At 50.4% G+C, this 17,458-nt stretch overlaps 6 protein-coding genes across 6 annotated transcripts; 4 read left to right on the forward strand and 2 right to left on the reverse strand.

Moving 5' to 3' along the window:
* Positions 1-278: 278 nt before the first annotated feature.
* On the forward strand, positions 279-920 carry J4E92_008619 (uncharacterized protein; the record flags this gene model as incomplete). The annotated part of the gene is made up of 1 exon (XM_051499970.1): positions 279-920. The coding sequence occupies one exon, from the start codon at positions 279-281 to the stop codon at positions 918-920; it is 642 nt and encodes a 213-aa protein (XP_051349668.1).
* Positions 921-1,172: 252 nt separating this feature from the next.
* Positions 1,173-3,337, reverse strand: J4E92_008620 (uncharacterized protein; the record flags this gene model as incomplete). The annotated part of the gene is made up of 2 exons (XM_051499971.1): positions 1,173-2,733; positions 2,805-3,337. The coding sequence occupies 2 exons, from the start codon at positions 3,335-3,337 to the stop codon at positions 1,173-1,175; spliced, it is 2,094 nt and encodes a 697-aa protein (XP_051349669.1).
* Positions 3,338-3,753: 416 nt separating this feature from the next.
* Positions 3,754-4,686, forward strand: J4E92_008621 (uncharacterized protein; the record flags this gene model as incomplete). The annotated part of the gene is made up of 2 exons (XM_051499972.1): positions 3,754-3,771; positions 3,823-4,686. 2 exons carry the CDS (start codon positions 3,754-3,756, stop codon positions 4,684-4,686), a joined length of 882 nt encoding a protein of 293 aa, XP_051349670.1.
* Positions 4,687-4,703: 17 nt separating this feature from the next.
* On the forward strand, positions 4,704-5,041 carry J4E92_008622 (uncharacterized protein; the record flags this gene model as incomplete). The annotated part of the gene is made up of 2 exons (XM_051499973.1): positions 4,704-4,712; positions 4,739-5,041. The coding sequence occupies 2 exons, from the start codon at positions 4,704-4,706 to the stop codon at positions 5,039-5,041; spliced, it is 312 nt and encodes a 103-aa protein (XP_051349671.1).
* A 1,267-nt stretch (positions 5,042-6,308) lies between these two features.
* J4E92_008623 (uncharacterized protein) lies at positions 6,309-11,862 on the reverse strand (the record flags this gene model as incomplete). Its single annotated transcript, XM_051499974.1, has 18 exons — positions 6,309-6,715; positions 6,763-6,842; positions 6,908-7,025; positions 7,083-7,156; positions 7,305-7,477; positions 7,532-7,755; positions 7,817-8,106; positions 8,167-8,722; positions 8,960-9,058; positions 9,110-9,145; positions 9,203-9,268; positions 9,330-9,346; positions 9,406-9,602; positions 9,656-10,033; positions 10,085-10,318; positions 10,400-10,545; positions 11,002-11,567; positions 11,756-11,862. The coding sequence occupies 18 exons, from the start codon at positions 11,860-11,862 to the stop codon at positions 6,309-6,311; spliced, it is 3,768 nt and encodes a 1,255-aa protein (XP_051349672.1).
* Positions 11,863-16,256: 4,394 nt separating this feature from the next.
* Positions 16,257-17,267, forward strand: J4E92_008624 (uncharacterized protein; the record flags this gene model as incomplete). Its single annotated transcript, XM_051499975.1, has 1 exon — positions 16,257-17,267. One exon carries the CDS (start codon positions 16,257-16,259, stop codon positions 17,265-17,267), a length of 1,011 nt encoding a protein of 336 aa, XP_051349673.1.
* Positions 17,268-17,458: the final 191 nt, after the last annotated feature.

Raw genomic sequence — 17,458 nt, forward strand, 5'->3', positions numbered from 1 at the left:
GCTGCTAATATAACTTGTGTCTCTACAGAAATCTGATTCTCGTTCCCAACGACACACTAATGTCTACTATTTACCCACATTGGTTGAGAGCGGTCACCGTATACGGTGTAGTGTGGTACTTTCGCAATACATCCCGCACCCAGGATGTTGCCCTGGCTTTTTCGAACAGCCTAAATCTTAGCGAGGACGTTCTGGCAGCGGTACTGGAGCGTGCGGAACGACTTGCTGCTTCGAGAGGCACAAAGATACTCGTCACAAACTTGGCCAAAACCTGTGTCATGGCTAGCGGGACAGCGTCGAGCGTCGTCCGCGACTTCTTTCTCGCCCAAGAAGTCATGTGGATGCAGATGGATTTGCTCCCATGTTACATCAAGCTCCGGGTCTTTGGTCCTGGCTATGACCAGCTCTTAGTCAACGAGAGGTTGCGAGCCGTGGACAGAATCACCGATGACAACAACTCAGCCACAAGAGGACCGTTGTTGATAGCATCTGCCACTTTAGAGGACGCGGTTGACTTGGTCCCGTCCGATCCCGTCAAAGTGTCCACGGTAACCCCCGTGCAGGAACTCACAGCGACCGAGCTTGACGAAACCGCAATATCTGCTGAGTTCGTGCTTCCAGAAACTCATAACAGCGCCACCGCGACACTCGCCAACGATCGAATCTTCCGGGCTTCTCAAGCTACTCCCGTGGAAGATATCAGTGAGCCCAGTCGCGGCAACGATGCTGAGCCGGCGACGGAGACGGCGGGAGACATTGCCAAGAAACTCAGCGCTTTCCAGCACTGCCCAGGCATCACCAGCGATGGTACGAAATGCAGCCGCCGGAGGATCATGACGCCAGAGCGCAGCACGGAGAGATGGTTCTGCTCCAAGGCCCATCGCAGACAGTGGCATGATGGTGAGACCATCACTAGGTAGATGTCTAGCACTGTTGGAGCATTCGTCGGATAGAGTATGGTAAATGATTTGGCTACCTCTTTGGTTGCCCTTAAAGTTACGTTAGTATTGAGCTTGCTGCGTCTTGTGTCAACTCGTATATGCTATCTAAAACTCTATCTACACTTTTTTTGTTACAGCGATTCGACCGTGAGATCTGTTGCAAGGAGAGCCCGCTCTACCTCCAGCTGCGAAACGCCGTTCGAACCCCTCTTCACCCACAGCCTTGGTGCTTCAAGCTCTCTCGCAGGGCTTACTCGGCTCGCTCGCGGTCTGAGCGCTCATGAGGTCTCTTGCCATGTCAAGACGCGGTCGCGAGCAACTCTTTGTGCTTTGCGCTTGGTTCAAGTGCGGTATGTACAATATAGCTGGGCGATCAAGTGGCGCACGTTGAGAGAACATTGTGCGCATAGCTTTCGCGAGTTCGCCAGTGCGGAACACGGTCGTAGCAGGATCTCTTGCGTAGGCAAGCAACTGGACATTAAACTTTGATCGCTCCTGGTTGATAAGCTGGCTGACGCTTCCATGATCGGTAACACTTGAATCCTCAGCGCCAGCAAGATCCGCCAGTGTGAGCATCGCAAAGCCGGCTCCCCTTGGGATGAGGATCTGACAGATCAAGTGACTTCGTGAGGAGTTCTTGTTGACCGCAGTGGGCAATGTCTGCCGACTGGCAACAGTCCAATCTACAAGAGCTTGAAGATGTTCTGCTGAAGTAGCCGAGTAGGCTACTACCCGGTTCTTGAAAGCTGACAACTCCTGCCTTGTGCTGCTAATGGAGCGGAGCTTGGCTGGTGGAAAAGTTACCGATTTGTTGACGACGCCGTCCTGAATACTGTGTACTATCTCCGTCGCTGCGAAGAAGACTTGGCCTAGATGTAGCTGATGAAAGAGTAAGTCCCCAGCCCATTGAGCAATGCAGTCACGTGTCTCGAAGAGTGTGTAGGATTTCCCGGTGCCGGAATAGCCATCGGCTAAAATGACAAATCTGCCTCCGCGAACTGCAACAAGCTCGATTGCCTTCTGCATAAACAGGCAGATGTCGAGATTCATCGTCTGCGCACTGAAGACGTGAGGGAACTCATACTGTGTGAGCAAGCGGTCTGGCGAGTTTCTGTGCTCTCCCTCTTCCTCTTTCTTTGCTTCATGAGGAAATAGCTCGTAGATCTCCAGAGCGCGTTGCGACGCAGTGACGAGCTTCTGTGACTTGTCGAATACCTTTCCGGGGGTATCAGAAGCCGTGGAGAGAATGTTGGTCACCCGCGGCACACAGAGCACTAACCATTCTTGCTCAGCCCAGCACGTCTCAACGGTGATGGGTAGTGCTACAGGGGTAGGCGTTGAAGAAAACCGCTGTTCAGCTTCAGGAGATATAATGGTGTCGGCAACATCAGGGTCGCCATTCATGCACTCATTGAAGGGAACCGGAATAGCATCCTCCAAGTCATGAGTTGCTTCAATAAGCCTTGTCTCAGACACTCCGCCTGAAGTCTGGCGTTCATGGTATCTCGCAGCCAGAAAGGGCGGCTCATCCACATCATACTCTGACACGTCTGTGAGTGATGCTAGCCGCAGTGCCGAATCCGCAGTATGGGGGTCGCGCGTTTGTACCATGGAGACTTCGACCTCGATAGGCGCGGGTTGTTCTTGTCTTGTTGTGTCGACGACCGAAGAGGACTGACCAAGCGACACATGTTCTCCTCGACGTACGGTAGATGAGTGTGCTTGCTGGGCGCAAGGCGCACCCATTGTGACGAAAGCATGATGCAGAGGCATTACGAGGAAGTCAGGAGTTCTAGCACAACATCAGCAAGACATTTTTAGATTGCATAGGCTACGTAGCAGCTAGGGATAACAGAAACCTACCCGCGGAAGAGCCTTCGAATGAAACCGAACAAACATTTGGCTTTGATGAGATACGGCAACCAGTACCGGAGAAACTTGACCCAGGCAATTGTGCGAAGAGAAAGCCTTTCGCCACACACCTCGACCAAGCCACATACAAGTTCATCAAAAACCCACGGTGCTGCCAAATAGACTACGGCATAACCTAGTGCTTCTCCGAGAATCGACCGGACCACGCCACCGTAAGCTTCAGTATTCAAGGGATTGACAAGAGGGTCGCTGTAGCGTTGAAGTATGCGATCGCGTATCTCCTGCCAGGACTCTACGCTGCTAGTAGGTTCTTGGCCTGAATCGCCATTACCGGTCGCGACAGTATTGGGGGACGGTTCAGATGTGCCCTGGTGGGGTTGGTCGTTGGGATCGGGTGTTGATGGCGAACTCATCGTTTCGAGATCGAGTGGCACGTTGCCGACTTCAACCGCTGTCGAGGATGATTCCGATATATCCTGTGGAGGGTGGTCGTGGGGATCGGGTGATGTAGGTGGAGCGCTCATAGTTTCGAGGTTGAGGCGTTGGTGTCGCTTTCTATTGTTGTTGCAATGATGGCGCAGACAAAAAGTTTCCAAGTTTTGATGAGATCAGAATGGCTTGTGGTATGCAGGAACGCAGTCTTCAGACTTATATATGTAAGCGGTCAAGCTGAATTAGGTGAACCATATAGGAAGACACTCCCCCGATTGTCTCAGATGAAGACAATGCAACACATGACCGAGACGTCTTAGTACATGTATTATATCCGTGTTAGACAATTATTGTAACGTTATTGCGGAGTACATAGCTGCCGTTCCAGGCGGTCTGCTTCTATTTTACCAGTATGCACACATCTGTTATCAACGACTATCCTCTCCGAGTACCTACTTCTTACAATATGGCAACTGACCGGCTGGAAGCCTTAGAAAGGTTTCAGACAATGTTACGGGATAACGAGGTATGGAGTTGAGATACTGCGATCGTACGCAGCATTATACTAACGCTGTAGTTCATCATGGCTTTGCAGGAGAACCCTGCCCAGTCTCTTCCCCCTGACTGCAAGAAGGTGTTAACGGGGGTTGCATCTGCCTTTATCCCCGATATCAGCGAACTTCCCCGGAAGAAGAGCAAAGCTAGCGATGGTAGTTCAAGCCAGACGGCCAGAGACAAGGGAGTAGGTGGCGGCGGCAAGAAGAACGCAAAGAGCCCCTTCGTCACTATCCTGCGCCTCCAAGAGCTAGCGCTTTCACCCGTCGTCCAAGCCCACCTCGACACCAACAAGACTGACGCTCAGTCATTCTTCTACTCCAAAGAACTTGTCAACAACGTCCAAAACTACAGCAAAGACTCGACCGGTGAGGCAATGATCATTCAGTACCAATACACCAAGACCGTCTCTCGTCAGCTTGGTCTTAACAGCATTCGATGGCTCTTCCTTATGCTCATGTGGCACGATCTCGTTAAGCTTGCACGTCCCGACTGTACCGGCAACCGGATCGGCCATCTTATGAAGGTTCACCTTCTGGAACTCATCAAACCTGTGTACGCTAGCAGCTCAGACATGCAAAAGCTCGCTATAGAAGAGGTGGCAGATGAGTTGCATGCTTGGTGCAAGTTCGGAGCCAAAATTAACATTCTTGTGGAGAACTTCGGCGAGGGTTGCGTCTTCTACCTGCATAACATTCTCTCTCCAAACTTCCTCTCCGACAAGATGACAGCTTCTGGTGGATACTATGTTGAAGCTATCACCTATCTCCAAGACTCTCTACATATTACAAAGTTGCTAGATGATAATCCGCCAGTAGTCACGCTCGGCCGCAACATTCGAAGATACCTTGTCCAACCTTTTAGAGAGTCAAAAAAACAGATGTAGATAGTTAGAATTGATACATGCACTTTGTACATACAAGCTTGGACAAGGTCAGGATCCTAGTCCACAAGGCTCATACTCGCAGCAAGTAGGCAAGATGGCGGAACAAAACCAACAGCAACAGCAGCAGGAGGAGGTGCCTGATCACCCTCAGTTCAGACAACCGAGGAAGGATGAAGACGAGGGACCGGTCACACTAGGCGACGGGACTGTATTGCAAGAGAGCGATAAGCCGAGGAATCCAAAGAAGAAGATGTGGGAGGAAGATGTGGAGAGTGCGAAGCGTGATGAGGCGCAGGCGCAGGAGACACCAGCACAGGAGGGCAGTGGACAAAGGAGAAAGAGAGATGAGCTATGAGCTGCGACTTCGCAATTGGGTACGTAGATTGGAAGATATCCTATGATAATGACCATCATCATTACTTCGTCATCACTATCATCGCTCCGTATATCCTTCGTTTTTGTGGCATGTTGGGACCGCGCGTTAGCGGCTTTGCCCTATATAAATCGCTCTTTGTCTCGCATCTTGCCTCACTTCTTTCAACAACTACCAAAAACTCTTCTTCTCCCAAAAAGACACCATTGGCAGGGCATGACTCTGCTCTCAAAACGAAAACAAGAGTTCTACATGTGTGCGCTGCTGGCCGCGCCTTCCTTTCGATTCAAACCCAACGCGAGAGCTTCCTATGACTGTGTCGGTCCATTCCTCGAAAAGTCCAAAATAACCTGGAAGATATGTTCATGGCTGCACTTGTGCAGCGAAACTCCAAAAATATACCGATTCGCTTTATGTCTTGTCGAGTTGCCTGCTGAGAGTTACCAAAACTTTGAATGCTGTTTGCAATGGCCTGTTCCTCCTTTCCCGAAATGAAGATATACCCCGGCTATGTCACAGAACTGTGCCGGCTTTTACCCATGCCTTTGTTCTGGGTGCGTTCTAAAAAGACGTTAGTAAGATGCATGTTGGCTTTGCTCGTCTTCTCGAAACGGGCAACCGAACCCAGCATGTTCGTCCTTCTGGCCAGAAAGATACGTAAAAGGATGCCATGTGTTTGCCGTCCTTTCGTCAGAAACTACCGCACCAGCATTTCATGCTGTCTGGCTCGAGTTCCTGAGCCTAGCGATGGTGTAAAATCTACGGCTGTTGGTCTGGAGCTTCCTCCTTCCAACTACCTTCGCTGGGGCTTTACTTCCAAAAATATACCCGGGGAGATCCATGTGTTTTTCCAAAGCTTTCCGCAGGTTGGGCCATGTGCGTCTTTGCGCCTCTGCTTCCGACTCCAGAACGGTGCCTTCCCTGTCCGCTTCAAACCAAAGTTTGAATCCTTTTCGTCATGCGTCAAGCGTTGTGCTTTTGCTGTCTCAAAACTATCTAAATAAGACATGGTGCTGTGAAAACCTCACGGCAACATATAAAAGTAGCAGGCTTCGTTCTTTCTTCCTGCCTTTCTCTGCTCTTCCAAAATTTAGGCTGTATTGCTAGAACCAAGGCCTTCGTATGAAGCAAGCAGGTTGAACAACGATACTATGTTCTCGAAGTATACCGTAATCTAGATTATATTTGCCTAGCTAGTCTCATAATACGAGCCAACTGTTGCAGATTACAGTAGCATGCGGAACGCTATCTAAGGGCCACCGTTGCTCCCTTTGACCATTTCCTGGTCATACTTGTAAGGTATAGCTTTGCCGACGTAGTACGGATCCACTGCCAGGAGCACAAAGCCAGGATCGAGAGGCGCGATGTCCTTTGGCCAGCATTGGTTTGTCAAGAGCCCCTTTTCTGAGCCCGCTGGTGGCGTCGGCCACTTGGTGACAGTAAATTCGGGAATCTTCTGGGCGGTGCCGGAAAATTGGATAGTGGTATAGTGCCTCGTGATGTGGTTGTTTCTGCCCAACGACTTGGATGAGAGTACCTGCAGTTTGGCAAGGTCTTTTTTCTCCGCATCCAGGTAGTCCTTTTCGGTCCAGTCTCGCAACGGGGGCAAGAAACATACGCCTTTCCACATGTTCGCTGCTTGGACGTTCCACTTGCCTTAAGAAAAGTTAGTAGAGCTTGTGAGGAGGAGGGTGCCATAGTACCTCTGAGCCATCTCATAAGCTGACCATCCGGCTGTTTGCCTCCGTTGACCATAATGGGGTTGCCAGGGTACATAAAATACCTAATTGAAACGATAAGCTTCCCTTCCTGAAGACCTGAGTGTACCAGATGTCTGGATGTACTTACGCTGGAGGATATTCGTCCCTGTGGCAGTCCTGTTCAAGTCGATATGTGCTGTGTGTCCAGCCGTCCCCCCTGTGCTCGGCAGACCAGGTAGAAGTTGCGACCAGGTCTTTGTCTTCAGCTGTCAAAGAGCACTTCAGTCAGCAAAAGAACGTATGAGAAGCATATGGAGACTTACCTCTCCAAGCAGTGGATGCAGCTTGAGCATGGCAAGGTTGCGTAGCCCAGGCTGGGTTCACATCTATAGCCGAGCTGTAGTGGTAGCAAGCCTGTTCCCAAGACTTGCTGCACTCTTTTGAAATCGTGGTTGTCGGAGCGTTTTTGGCATACACGAGAGAAGCTGGAGCGAGAAAGAAAACATCGATCAGCAACAATTCAACTCCGAGATAGATCAGCGTACTTACTAACGACGTATTGCGTTATGTGAGTCTGACCGTTTTTGCACTCTTGCTTCTGCCAAACGTGGCCTTTGCCCCATGCTTTCGAGTCCTGATTAGGCCTGATAACACATCTGGCTTGCGTGGGTTGGTTGTTTGTAGATCTGGGCTTCGTCCTGTCACTTTCCGGGGGGTTCTGCGAGATATGTCAGTTTTCGATGTGTATGCGTTAGATATTTGGTTTACCTACCCCGTCGTCGCCTTTCTTACCGCTGCCCTTGTTCAGATTCTTTGGCTTCTTAAAACTTGAGACCCCATCAGCCACTGTGCTGAGTGTGTCGAACAATGTCTTGATGTCCTCAGGAACCAGATCGGTTCCTCCACAGGGCGATAACCACCACGAAAACGCGCCTTCGGGATCTTCTTCTTCGGGGTACAGATATGCAGCCATTTGAGCGGCTGTTGTAGCCATATCTAGACCAATGTCCAAGGCTTGTCCAACGACAGGAACAAACTGAGCTCCAACATCGAGTACAAACTTCAAAGAAGACATAAGTACGTAGCAGCTTATCTGTGTAGCTTTGATCAGTATCACCGAAGGCTATATTGAGGGAAGAGGGGATACCAACCTGTGCGATCATAGGCATTGCTTCAAGCACTGTATCCGCTATCTCGTTCATCAACCAGTTGTCACAAAGGCATGTGCCCGTGGTAATGTACCCATTGGGTACCCTATTCCATGTGATGCCGCCAGTACCGACATCAACGTTAGCTTGACAACCGTAGTTTGAGGTTCTCCCAGCCGCTGCAGCCGCATCAAGCTGCCTGTCAAATTGAATAAGGTAATTAGCATAGGCTTTCAGCAGTTGCTAAGAAGAGACTCACGGTTGGCAGACCTTCTTGCATTCTGCAACACTGTTATCGTATGGTGACAAGCCCTTCCATACTGTGCATGCTTTGGCGTATACGTCGCGCTTAGTCGGACTGGTGCTCTCTGTTTGTTCGATGATGGCACCGCTATCGTCTACTTCGTCGTCATTGACGACAGCGGGGCAAACATCGTCCGGGCAGTAGCCATACTTGCAAGCAAACTTGCAAAGCCGAGTGATGTCGACATCTGCAGGACTCCAGGCTTCGATGTCAGCCTCGCCCTGATCACGAGGCAGGGGTAACAAGTCGCCTTGCGCTCTACATTCACATAGTGTCTCAGGGCAGAACCCGTACGTGCAAGTGAACTCGCACAAATCCCAAGTGTTGAGGGTAAGATCTAACCCTGATACACAACCTTGTCCAGATGAAGGTCGCTCGGGAATCTCCATGTCGGCATTCGAGAACGCCTGCAAGTCGACAGCCCAGTCGATGGTACCAGCAAAGTTGAGATTTCTCCAGCGTTCTCGTCGAGATAGTTTGGAACTCTCATCCAAGAAAGAGACGTAATTGCCTGGAAATGATATGTGTGTTAGCCGAAGAAACCTCGATACGTGGGAATATGTTCAAGTCACAGGGGATCACATACCGTCCCAGATGATCACATTGGTGTTTGAGCTCGGGTCATAAAGCCTTCTGACACCTCCGCGTGACATCAACTCGTTAATCTCTGCTTGCGCGAGATAGCCACTGGTGTTGGTGCATCGGCCTGGAGTTGCGTCGGAGAGAGTCCGTGTCCCGGTAAACTCACACATTGAGCTCCAGCATCCAGGCTTTGCCATGCGGAATGATCTTCCATAGCTAGATTCGCCCACAAAAATCTTGTTGTTGGGTACACCAGCTTTGGTAACTAGCAGTTCAAATCAGTCTAACATCTTCCTATGGTGGTGTTTGATCTTACTCATGGCGAGGGCATTGTCGGTTTCTGTAAGATTCACTGTGGTCGGTCAATCAGCACGCCGCACTGTTGGTTTTGACCGATTTGTCGGCTTACCATGGCTCCTGATGCACTTGCCAGAGTCGCAAGAGTCAAAGGAGTTGGGGTTGCCGTAATCCCATTCTGTACTCGTCAATAAGTCTGTACAAGAGTGCCACCGGTTGGGCATATGCAGAGCACTCACGGCCATGAAGATCATATCTTCGGTAAGGATATCACGTCAGCTGTGTTTCCAACAATGTCGTTTTTATCACACTTACGTCATGTAAACAATATAGTCGATAACAGACGCGATCCGGTCGATGGGGAAGGCTTTTAGATACCAGTAGGATGCCGGCGCAGCGATAGAAACGAGCTTTGTTCCCATTTTCTGCTTCAAAACGGTGAGGAACTTGAGGTACTCAATACCGTCAGTCTTCTGGCTGATGATTGAGCCACCAACTGCAATATCCGGAGCCTGGATCACGTTAGTTGACCAGTAGACGAAGAGTGACTTGGGGATTGCCTTACACCTGGATATTCCCAATCGATATCAATGCCTTCGATACCTTCGTCTTGGGCGAACTGCGCGAGATTTGTGGCGAAGAGGTTGCGGTTATCGATAATCGCTCTACGAAGGATAGAGGCGCCTGGTTCTTCGGTCGAATAAGCCCAACCACCAAAGGAGACGATGCGCTTGACGTTCTTCAGCTTCATAAACCCGTCCCATTGTTTGTGCTCGTCTCTGATTATGACTTTGAAGGTTGTAGGATCGATGTCGGCGAAACTCCAGTGGATGTGCGTGTACGTTCCGTCCGTGTTTGCGTCCTCGGATCTGAGCCAAAGGCAGTCGCGATTCATGTTCCATGACTCATAATAGCCAATTCGTTCGTATTTGGTTGGCGCAGCCTAAAGAAACGTTAGAGTTGGAAAGCTGTAAAGCTTTGTCCTACTACTTACCGAATTCTTCTTGATCTCGTTGTCGCAATTGGAAACACATGAGTTCTGGAATTCCTTCAATTTGGTGCCGGGAGAAGAGTCAGGTGGTGCGTGGATAGCACAGTGACCTTCGAAAACGCCACAATAACCCCAGTTGCTACAACACGCCTTGAGCGGACAAGGATTGAGATCTGCTAGCGATATGCTACGATCTGTCAGTGCTGGTGTACCGGGTACGAGAGGTCCGCATTCGGCCTGCTCTTTCATTAGCATGTGAACTAGCCAAAAAGTCCACAACCTTGGAAATGTTTGGTGCAAATTGGATCGGTTACTTACTCCTTGCGCAGGAGGTGGCATGGGTGCAAAGCCATCCGAGACACACATGTTGTACCCAAGAAGCATGTCTTCGCATTTCGTCCATGCCCAGGTCTTCTTCTTGTTCCATTTCTCAATGTCGTCGACCGTGACTCCGTATTTGGTGGCTAGTGTTGTACATGTATCTCCGTTCTGGATGAGATGAGTCGCACAAACCCCATCAGAGCCTGGCATGGGGGCCACGGGCATGGCTGAAGGTAGATCGCCAGCTGAGCAACAGACAAAATCGCCCTGCTTCAAGGTCCCCGCTGCGCACAGCCCTGATCTTGGGTTGTACTTGACAAAGTCTGTGTTGGCGATACCGCATCGCTTGACAAGGGCTGGGCAGTTGTCCCCAGCTGCAACCGTTATGTAGCTACAGGTCGCACGCTTGTCCAGTCGGGTTGGGTATCGTCCATAGAATGATTGAGTTCCAAAAGTAGAATTCTGTGATAGCTGGCGTGCAGCGCGAGAATGAGTTGCGTTCGAGGGTAGAGTGCTGTTCTCTCGCAATGCAATCTGTAGGACTCTGGCGCCAGGCAAGTCACCGGTTGAGGAAACGCCATGTTTGTAGAAGCAATGACCTTTACTCCATTGAATAGTAGTCTCTTGAACAGATGCGAGATCGCGAGAGTTTTCGATGGTAATACCAAAGATGTTACCAGGATGTGTTGCGTCCGAATGACAGGCCTGAGCTGCAACATGACCCGGGAATGTTCCAGGTGCGTAACGGTCGGTAAGACTCGTCAAAGAAGACTGAATAGTGTCTTTCCCAAGGCCATCGCCAATGTAGACTCCTGCGACTGTTTCATTGTAGTAGCCGAACACAAATTGTTCATCACAGTTCTCGCGTGTGCTGAAGAAGTCTTGCATGCCCTTGATCAGAGTGGACGCACGGCCATTGTCTTCTTGTTCTTGCTCGGTACCACTGGCAAAAAGTTGCACTTTGTGTGATGTCTCAACGCCAGAAGCTACGCAAGTCGCTTCGGTCTCCCGCTTGGAGATAGCAAGGGCATTCGTCGTCTTTGGGTTTTCCACGGTAGCCAAATTCTCAGGCACGGAGATTCCGCCCTCACCGAGGGTGCAGCTGCGGATGAGGGTGGTGGCGTCCGAATCATTCAAAGATTGTGAGACGGACAATTGCAGCAGCCTGTCGAGATCAGTTTCTCTCCACAAATGTTCCTGAAAATGCGTGCATCTCACATGGGCTTTAAGCAGCGACGAAGACGATCTACAGAGAAGTAGGTGACCCAGCTGTGAATGTTTGCGTAATCCGTACATGGGAGTGGACAGTCATGTTGTTGTGGATAATAAGTGTTGATGTCCGATATGGGCGACGGGTCGTCTTCTGCAATCGGATCAACGACCTGATTGCCGTCAATGTCGATGGCTGATCGAACGAATCTGCCTCCCAGTAGGACTGAGAGCAAAATTGCTTGTCGCATGTTTGCCAGAGGTTTGCTGAATAGAATAGAGATTGTTTTGCCAGACTGGTTCGATTGAATTGCTACAGACTGTGACGCGGGACATGCCTTGAGCCTTTGCTATGAAATTCAGGCGTGATCGACCTTGACCCACACTTCAACATCATTCATCCGAGACAAGATGCCGCATAGGCAGAATGCTAGGATTAGGACTATGATTCGGAGACCTGGCTGTAAAGTGGCTCAAACAGGAAGCTGAACGATGAAACCGTGCCTCTAGACAGCGTTGGTCGCCAAAGTCAATTCGCTCAACGTACGGGATAGCCGCCCACACGTCTATCAGCAGCTTGCGATAATCAATCATTCTGCTTTCAAATTGGTATCGTCACTCTACTCAGTCATTCTCTCTCACGTCTAGACCCAAGCTTTCATTCTTTCAGGATTGTTGAAGGATTCGAAGGCGGCTTGGGTACTTGCATAGTACCGAGCAGGGTTAATACCCTTGAACACTGCCACGTCTGGGCTTCTTGGCTGCGCAAAACTATCGCACCGCCCTCAACCTAGCCGCATCTTGATAGTCTCCAAGAAGCTCGGTAGCGGGTACAGATCTAGCAGAATAACGAAATTACTTTGGGTGCCACTGGCGATACATAGGGGACTATCTACATATTGATTTCTCCATCGCATCTTGTGCATGCCGTCTCAGGCCCTCATCGAAGTTCATCATCTTTTCCCTCACTATTCGGTATCTGAGCACAATGCGTGATCAAGCCTACCTTTTGTTTCTTGCCGCTGCAGTCACTGCGGTGGCCCAGCTCACAAGTTCCGTGGGAGTCTCTACGATCTCAACTAGTGCTAGTCCTGCTTCGATTGCAACGGAGTCTATGGCTTCACATACACCAGAGCCAGATTCGTGGGACTGCATAACGCACAATATGTCCGACTATCTTCACCCACCAATGCCGACCGGTCGCTTGCTTGACATCTATTACGATCATTCCGACAAAATCTACCAGGAGTGCGAAGACAAGCTACCAAAGCCGTTCACATCGTTCCCAGCGTGCGCATCGATGGCAACAGCAAGCTGGTGCGCGGTACGTTTCCCCTTGCATGAGACATCCTCATCTGGCAGTGACACGCGCAATTCCTACCTCACAATCTCGATGATCATTTGTTGACTTTGCTGACGTTTTACAGTAAGTAAATACCTTTAAACGATGGCGAAAACTCTAGCTCTCAACACGACGAGAACATTACTGACTATTGTCTTTCAGAGTCTCTACCGCCATTCCTAGTGCATATTTGCCGGCCTATGAATCGTACCGTAGTGTGGCATCGTCTTGGTCGTATGCGCACAGCTCCAGACTGGCCGAACTGCAGTATGATTGTCCGAATACCTGGAAGCAGACAAAAGACCGATTTCCTGGTGCCGAGATTTATCTCAACGGAACCTTAGCTCTCGCTGCATGCGACAGTGAGAAGGTTTGACATGTGTCAGCCGGTACTGTACCTCACTCCAGGAGATCTCGGCATTGGGTGTCTAGACCATTCCTTTAAGGGACACGGCTGAAAGTGGGACGTATAGACGCGTAGCTATTGGTGTAGGTAGAAGAAATCGACAGGGTGCTTGACGCGGCTATGACAGCATTGTGGCTTGGTCTAAGGCTATGATAAACTTCATGCATATCAAGTGGGCGTTCAGCATGCGTGCCGTGCCGTACCGAGGGATGTCTGAACACTTAGGCGCCGGAGTGGAGAGTGTGAGCGATATAACCAGGTTATTGATTGCGCAACCCGGTCCACGTTCGGGGATGTTGGGAATCTCGATAGAACACCAGCTATTGTATGGTGTTGCCAGGAGATTTCTGGATCGGCAGCAGGGCACCGCAAGCAAGAGCTTTCTTCAATCATGCACACCTGAGGATGGTAGCCAGTTCGTGTAATAGGTATTCGCAGGATGCAAATCAAGATCTTCGCTGCGAAGCGCCGATATTAGTTTGTGTTCTGTCTTGATCATTTCAAGTACCTAGCTCCGACTTGGCAGCACGCCTGATGCTTTTCACACCAATCATCGATTACTCCTGAGCTCGTTAGGCAAAAAGCGTCTTGGCAAGGCTTCGGTAAGACCCGCAAGGCGGAGCCAAAGCCAACATCGCCTAACGACATCCGCGACATCTACCTGAGTAGGACCGTCAACGCCCCGGCGAAAGAGCACAGTATTTCACAATCTACGCAAATGAGCTGCAGACGATTACACCCCACCTTCCCGTTACGTCTGGAAAGATTAAGCAACAACACATTTCACCGGCGGCATTGAGACTTCGTTTTCCCGTTTTGCATGGCTCTTGCATGCAGGATAAATGTTGGCCTGACCTGACTACTCGATGCGGACTATCGCCAGCTTCGAGCATTGTTAGTTGTCTAGTACATCTTCAGCTGTGACTGCCGATATTGAAGACACGACCGAAAATAATCTGTCGACGCGATAGAGCGCCACCAATATATGGGATGTCATTCACATGGAGGATCGCACAGATCTTTAGCATTGAGGTTTTGGATCTGGACCGCCGGAAGAATTTGGGGTGGCTCGTAAAAGCTCTCGCGTCTTTCGTGAGCTAGCGTCGACGTTGGAGAACAGCAAGCATCGTAAGACCATCGAATTACAAGAGCCAAAGGATTTATAATGCTGGCTGCGCTTCTTACTGCTCTCCAGTTGTTATAAATCCCAAGCTGATCTGCACGATCTCGGGGTGCTGTCCAGCTTCTGTTACTCTAGGCTCATCTGTTCGCGCTATCTCTATACTTCATTGAAGATGCTGGGACCCTTGTTCTCATTCGTTCTCTTGCATGCTCTAGCACTCGCATCCTCAGTTGCTGATGCTCGCCGTCTTCACCGTCGAGCATGCACCTTCACGTGGCCAGCCATCGATGGTGATACCTGCGCCACCATGTCGCGCGACTGGGCCCTGGCCGCAGGGATCTTTCAGACCATGAACCCTGGGGTCGACTGCGCAAAGCTTGAGCCAGGCAAGGAGTACTGCATTGAATGGGAGGGCGCATTACCATCAGCCCCCGCGGTCACCTCAGCCCCCTCGGCCACACCAGCTCCTGTGCCCACATCAGCCCCTGTTATTACAAAACCTTCGAGTACCACCTTGATGACGACCACCAGCGTCGCTCCTCCCGGTGGGCCTGCTGCTCCATCTCCCGTACAAGAAGGGATTGCTGCGAACTGTGAGTCTGACAAATCTGGACAAGTCTTCCATACATCGGTGCTGACGAAATGACTGCTCAGGCCAAAAATGGTACTTGGTCAGCGGCGGCGATAACTGTCAGAAGATTATCGATGCCTACAAAACCTTCACTTTAGCTCAATTGTAGGTCAACAATAGAAATTTCATCTACATGCGCCTTCTGACTCTGAACGAAAAGCTACCAGTGGAATCCTGCGGTCGGCACAGGTAAGCCAATCTTCTGTATAGCCACATCAAGCCATACTGACCCATCATAGGCTGCGGCGCTCTCTGGCCAGGTTACTTTGTCTGTGTTGGTGTGCCTGGCACACCGACAGCTCCACCTTCGGTGACCACTACCACAGTTCAAGCACCAGCTATTCCAACACCAACTGGTCCTCCAAAGCCTTGCCGTTGGAACCCCTCCAAAGGGCAGTATGACTGTCCTGGTGTCTGGCCTGCTGCTCCTGGTCCTATCCAGGAAGGCGTGCCCTACAACTGCGTGAAATGGGTGTTGCAGAAGACTGGAGTGTTTTGCGCCGACATGGCGAAGGCGGGAGGAATTGCTCTGGATGACTTTTATTCACTGAACCCTTCCGTTGGCAAAAATTGTGGCGGGCTGTGGAGTGGATATGCGTACTGTCTGGCGACAGGCTATTGAGCAGTCGGCTGAGGATGCTACTTAAGATAGGAAAGGCGTAGTGTATTACTGTGATGGTGAAGCTTTCAGTACGCGCAAAACCTTCAGAACTCGCTTCCTTTTCTTGAGTGTTGTGCGCAATACCATTCGATGACAATGTGGTTCCGTATCTGGGTGTGGAATTCATTACTTCTGCGCAATGATCACATATGGCGGAGCTTGAACAAGCTTTATTGAAGCAGGCGTAACGAACAATGCAAGATGGCGAACAGCCGAATGCTTCATGAGCGGCCTGGTCCGTCGAACTTGTATAGTGGCTAGGCGATTTGAAATACGCATCCTCGGTCATGCCAAATCAAGACAACTGTCAGGTTCTAGAACGGGTACTGGCTGGTGCGTTAATTTCGTGGGGCTTACGTCCGCCTATGATGGGTTAATTCGCTTGGCAACCGCATAAATGGCGGCACGGCTGAATGCAGATGATTGTCAGCCCTCTCTTGTCAACTAACTCAACGACTATCACCCGAAACTCATCCGCCGCGATGGAGCCAATCTACTCACGCGATGAGTGTATCGCTGCGGTCCGCGACTTCTACGACTTCTTGGGAAAGATGTTCATGGACGTGCCCTCGTCCATCATCTACCCACCTCCCGGCGGTTGGCCCAACATGACTCCCGAAGTCGCGGATCGTCTAGGCAAGGATCCAGAAATCATCAATCTACTACGCCATCTGCCATTTCCTGATCACCAGCCTTACAAAGCACGGCCACACTGTTTGCCAGGCACCCGGTTCCACGCCTGGACGAAGGCAGTGGACGAGCTGAAGGAGCAGGAGGACGCAGAGAGAGAAGATCTACTAATCGAGACGGAGAGCCATGAAGACCAATTCGGCGGCATAATTCCCAAATACTGCATCGGTCTTACGTATGCTCTCAACATCAGCGAATATGTGATGCTGTTGGACGTCAGAACTGGGCTGGTATATTGGATGGACTGCCCGGAGGAGATTATCAAGGCGTGCGATCCTCAGCCATCACGTCTGGTGTATCCTTTGGAGGGGGAAGTAAAGGAGGAACCAGATAAAAGCGTCGTTGTTTTACAGGAGGAAGAGGATGATGTCGAAGCTTCAGACGACAACAGCGAAAACGAAACGCCTCCGACATCCGACGACGGTAGTGACGACGAGAACGATGGGTCTGTTGATTTCGAGGACGACGATGATGATGACGATGACGCGATGGACGTGGAGTGGGGACCCTGCTGGCCGGTCCGCCACTTCTTCGCCATGTTGAAGAACCACTATATCAAGCTGAACTTCATCCCACATAGCAGTAATCGCGTCGTTCAAATCTGGACGAAGCGATACACTGACCACGACCGAATCCCTGAAGGTTTCGCAGAGTTTTTACAGTCCATATATCACAAACATGGATGGCCTAATCTGGAAGTCTATCAGAAAGAAGCATGCATGGCAGAGCTCGAGAAAGCAACAGGAACAGAAGGTACCAAATATTACCGCCTGGAACAGTACTTCCAAAATCGCGAATACTAGACGAAGAATTCGGGATCAAATTACGAATCGAACGCGGTGTGACATGCACCATTGGTACGCAATGCTGAATAAATAACTTACTGCGGTTCCTTTCGGCGATGTGCACCGTTTTTCTCTCTTCTTCAAAGCCACTGCCTGACCCTGCATGTCTAATGGAACCCTTGACCTGAATCAATGAACGTAACCCACAT

Source organism: Alternaria infectoria, assembly GCF_024043175.1.
Source record: "Alternaria infectoria strain BMP 0036 chromosome Unknown scaffold_18, whole genome shotgun sequence".
Lineage (NCBI taxonomy): Eukaryota > Fungi > Ascomycota > Dothideomycetes > Pleosporales > Pleosporaceae > Alternaria > Alternaria infectoria.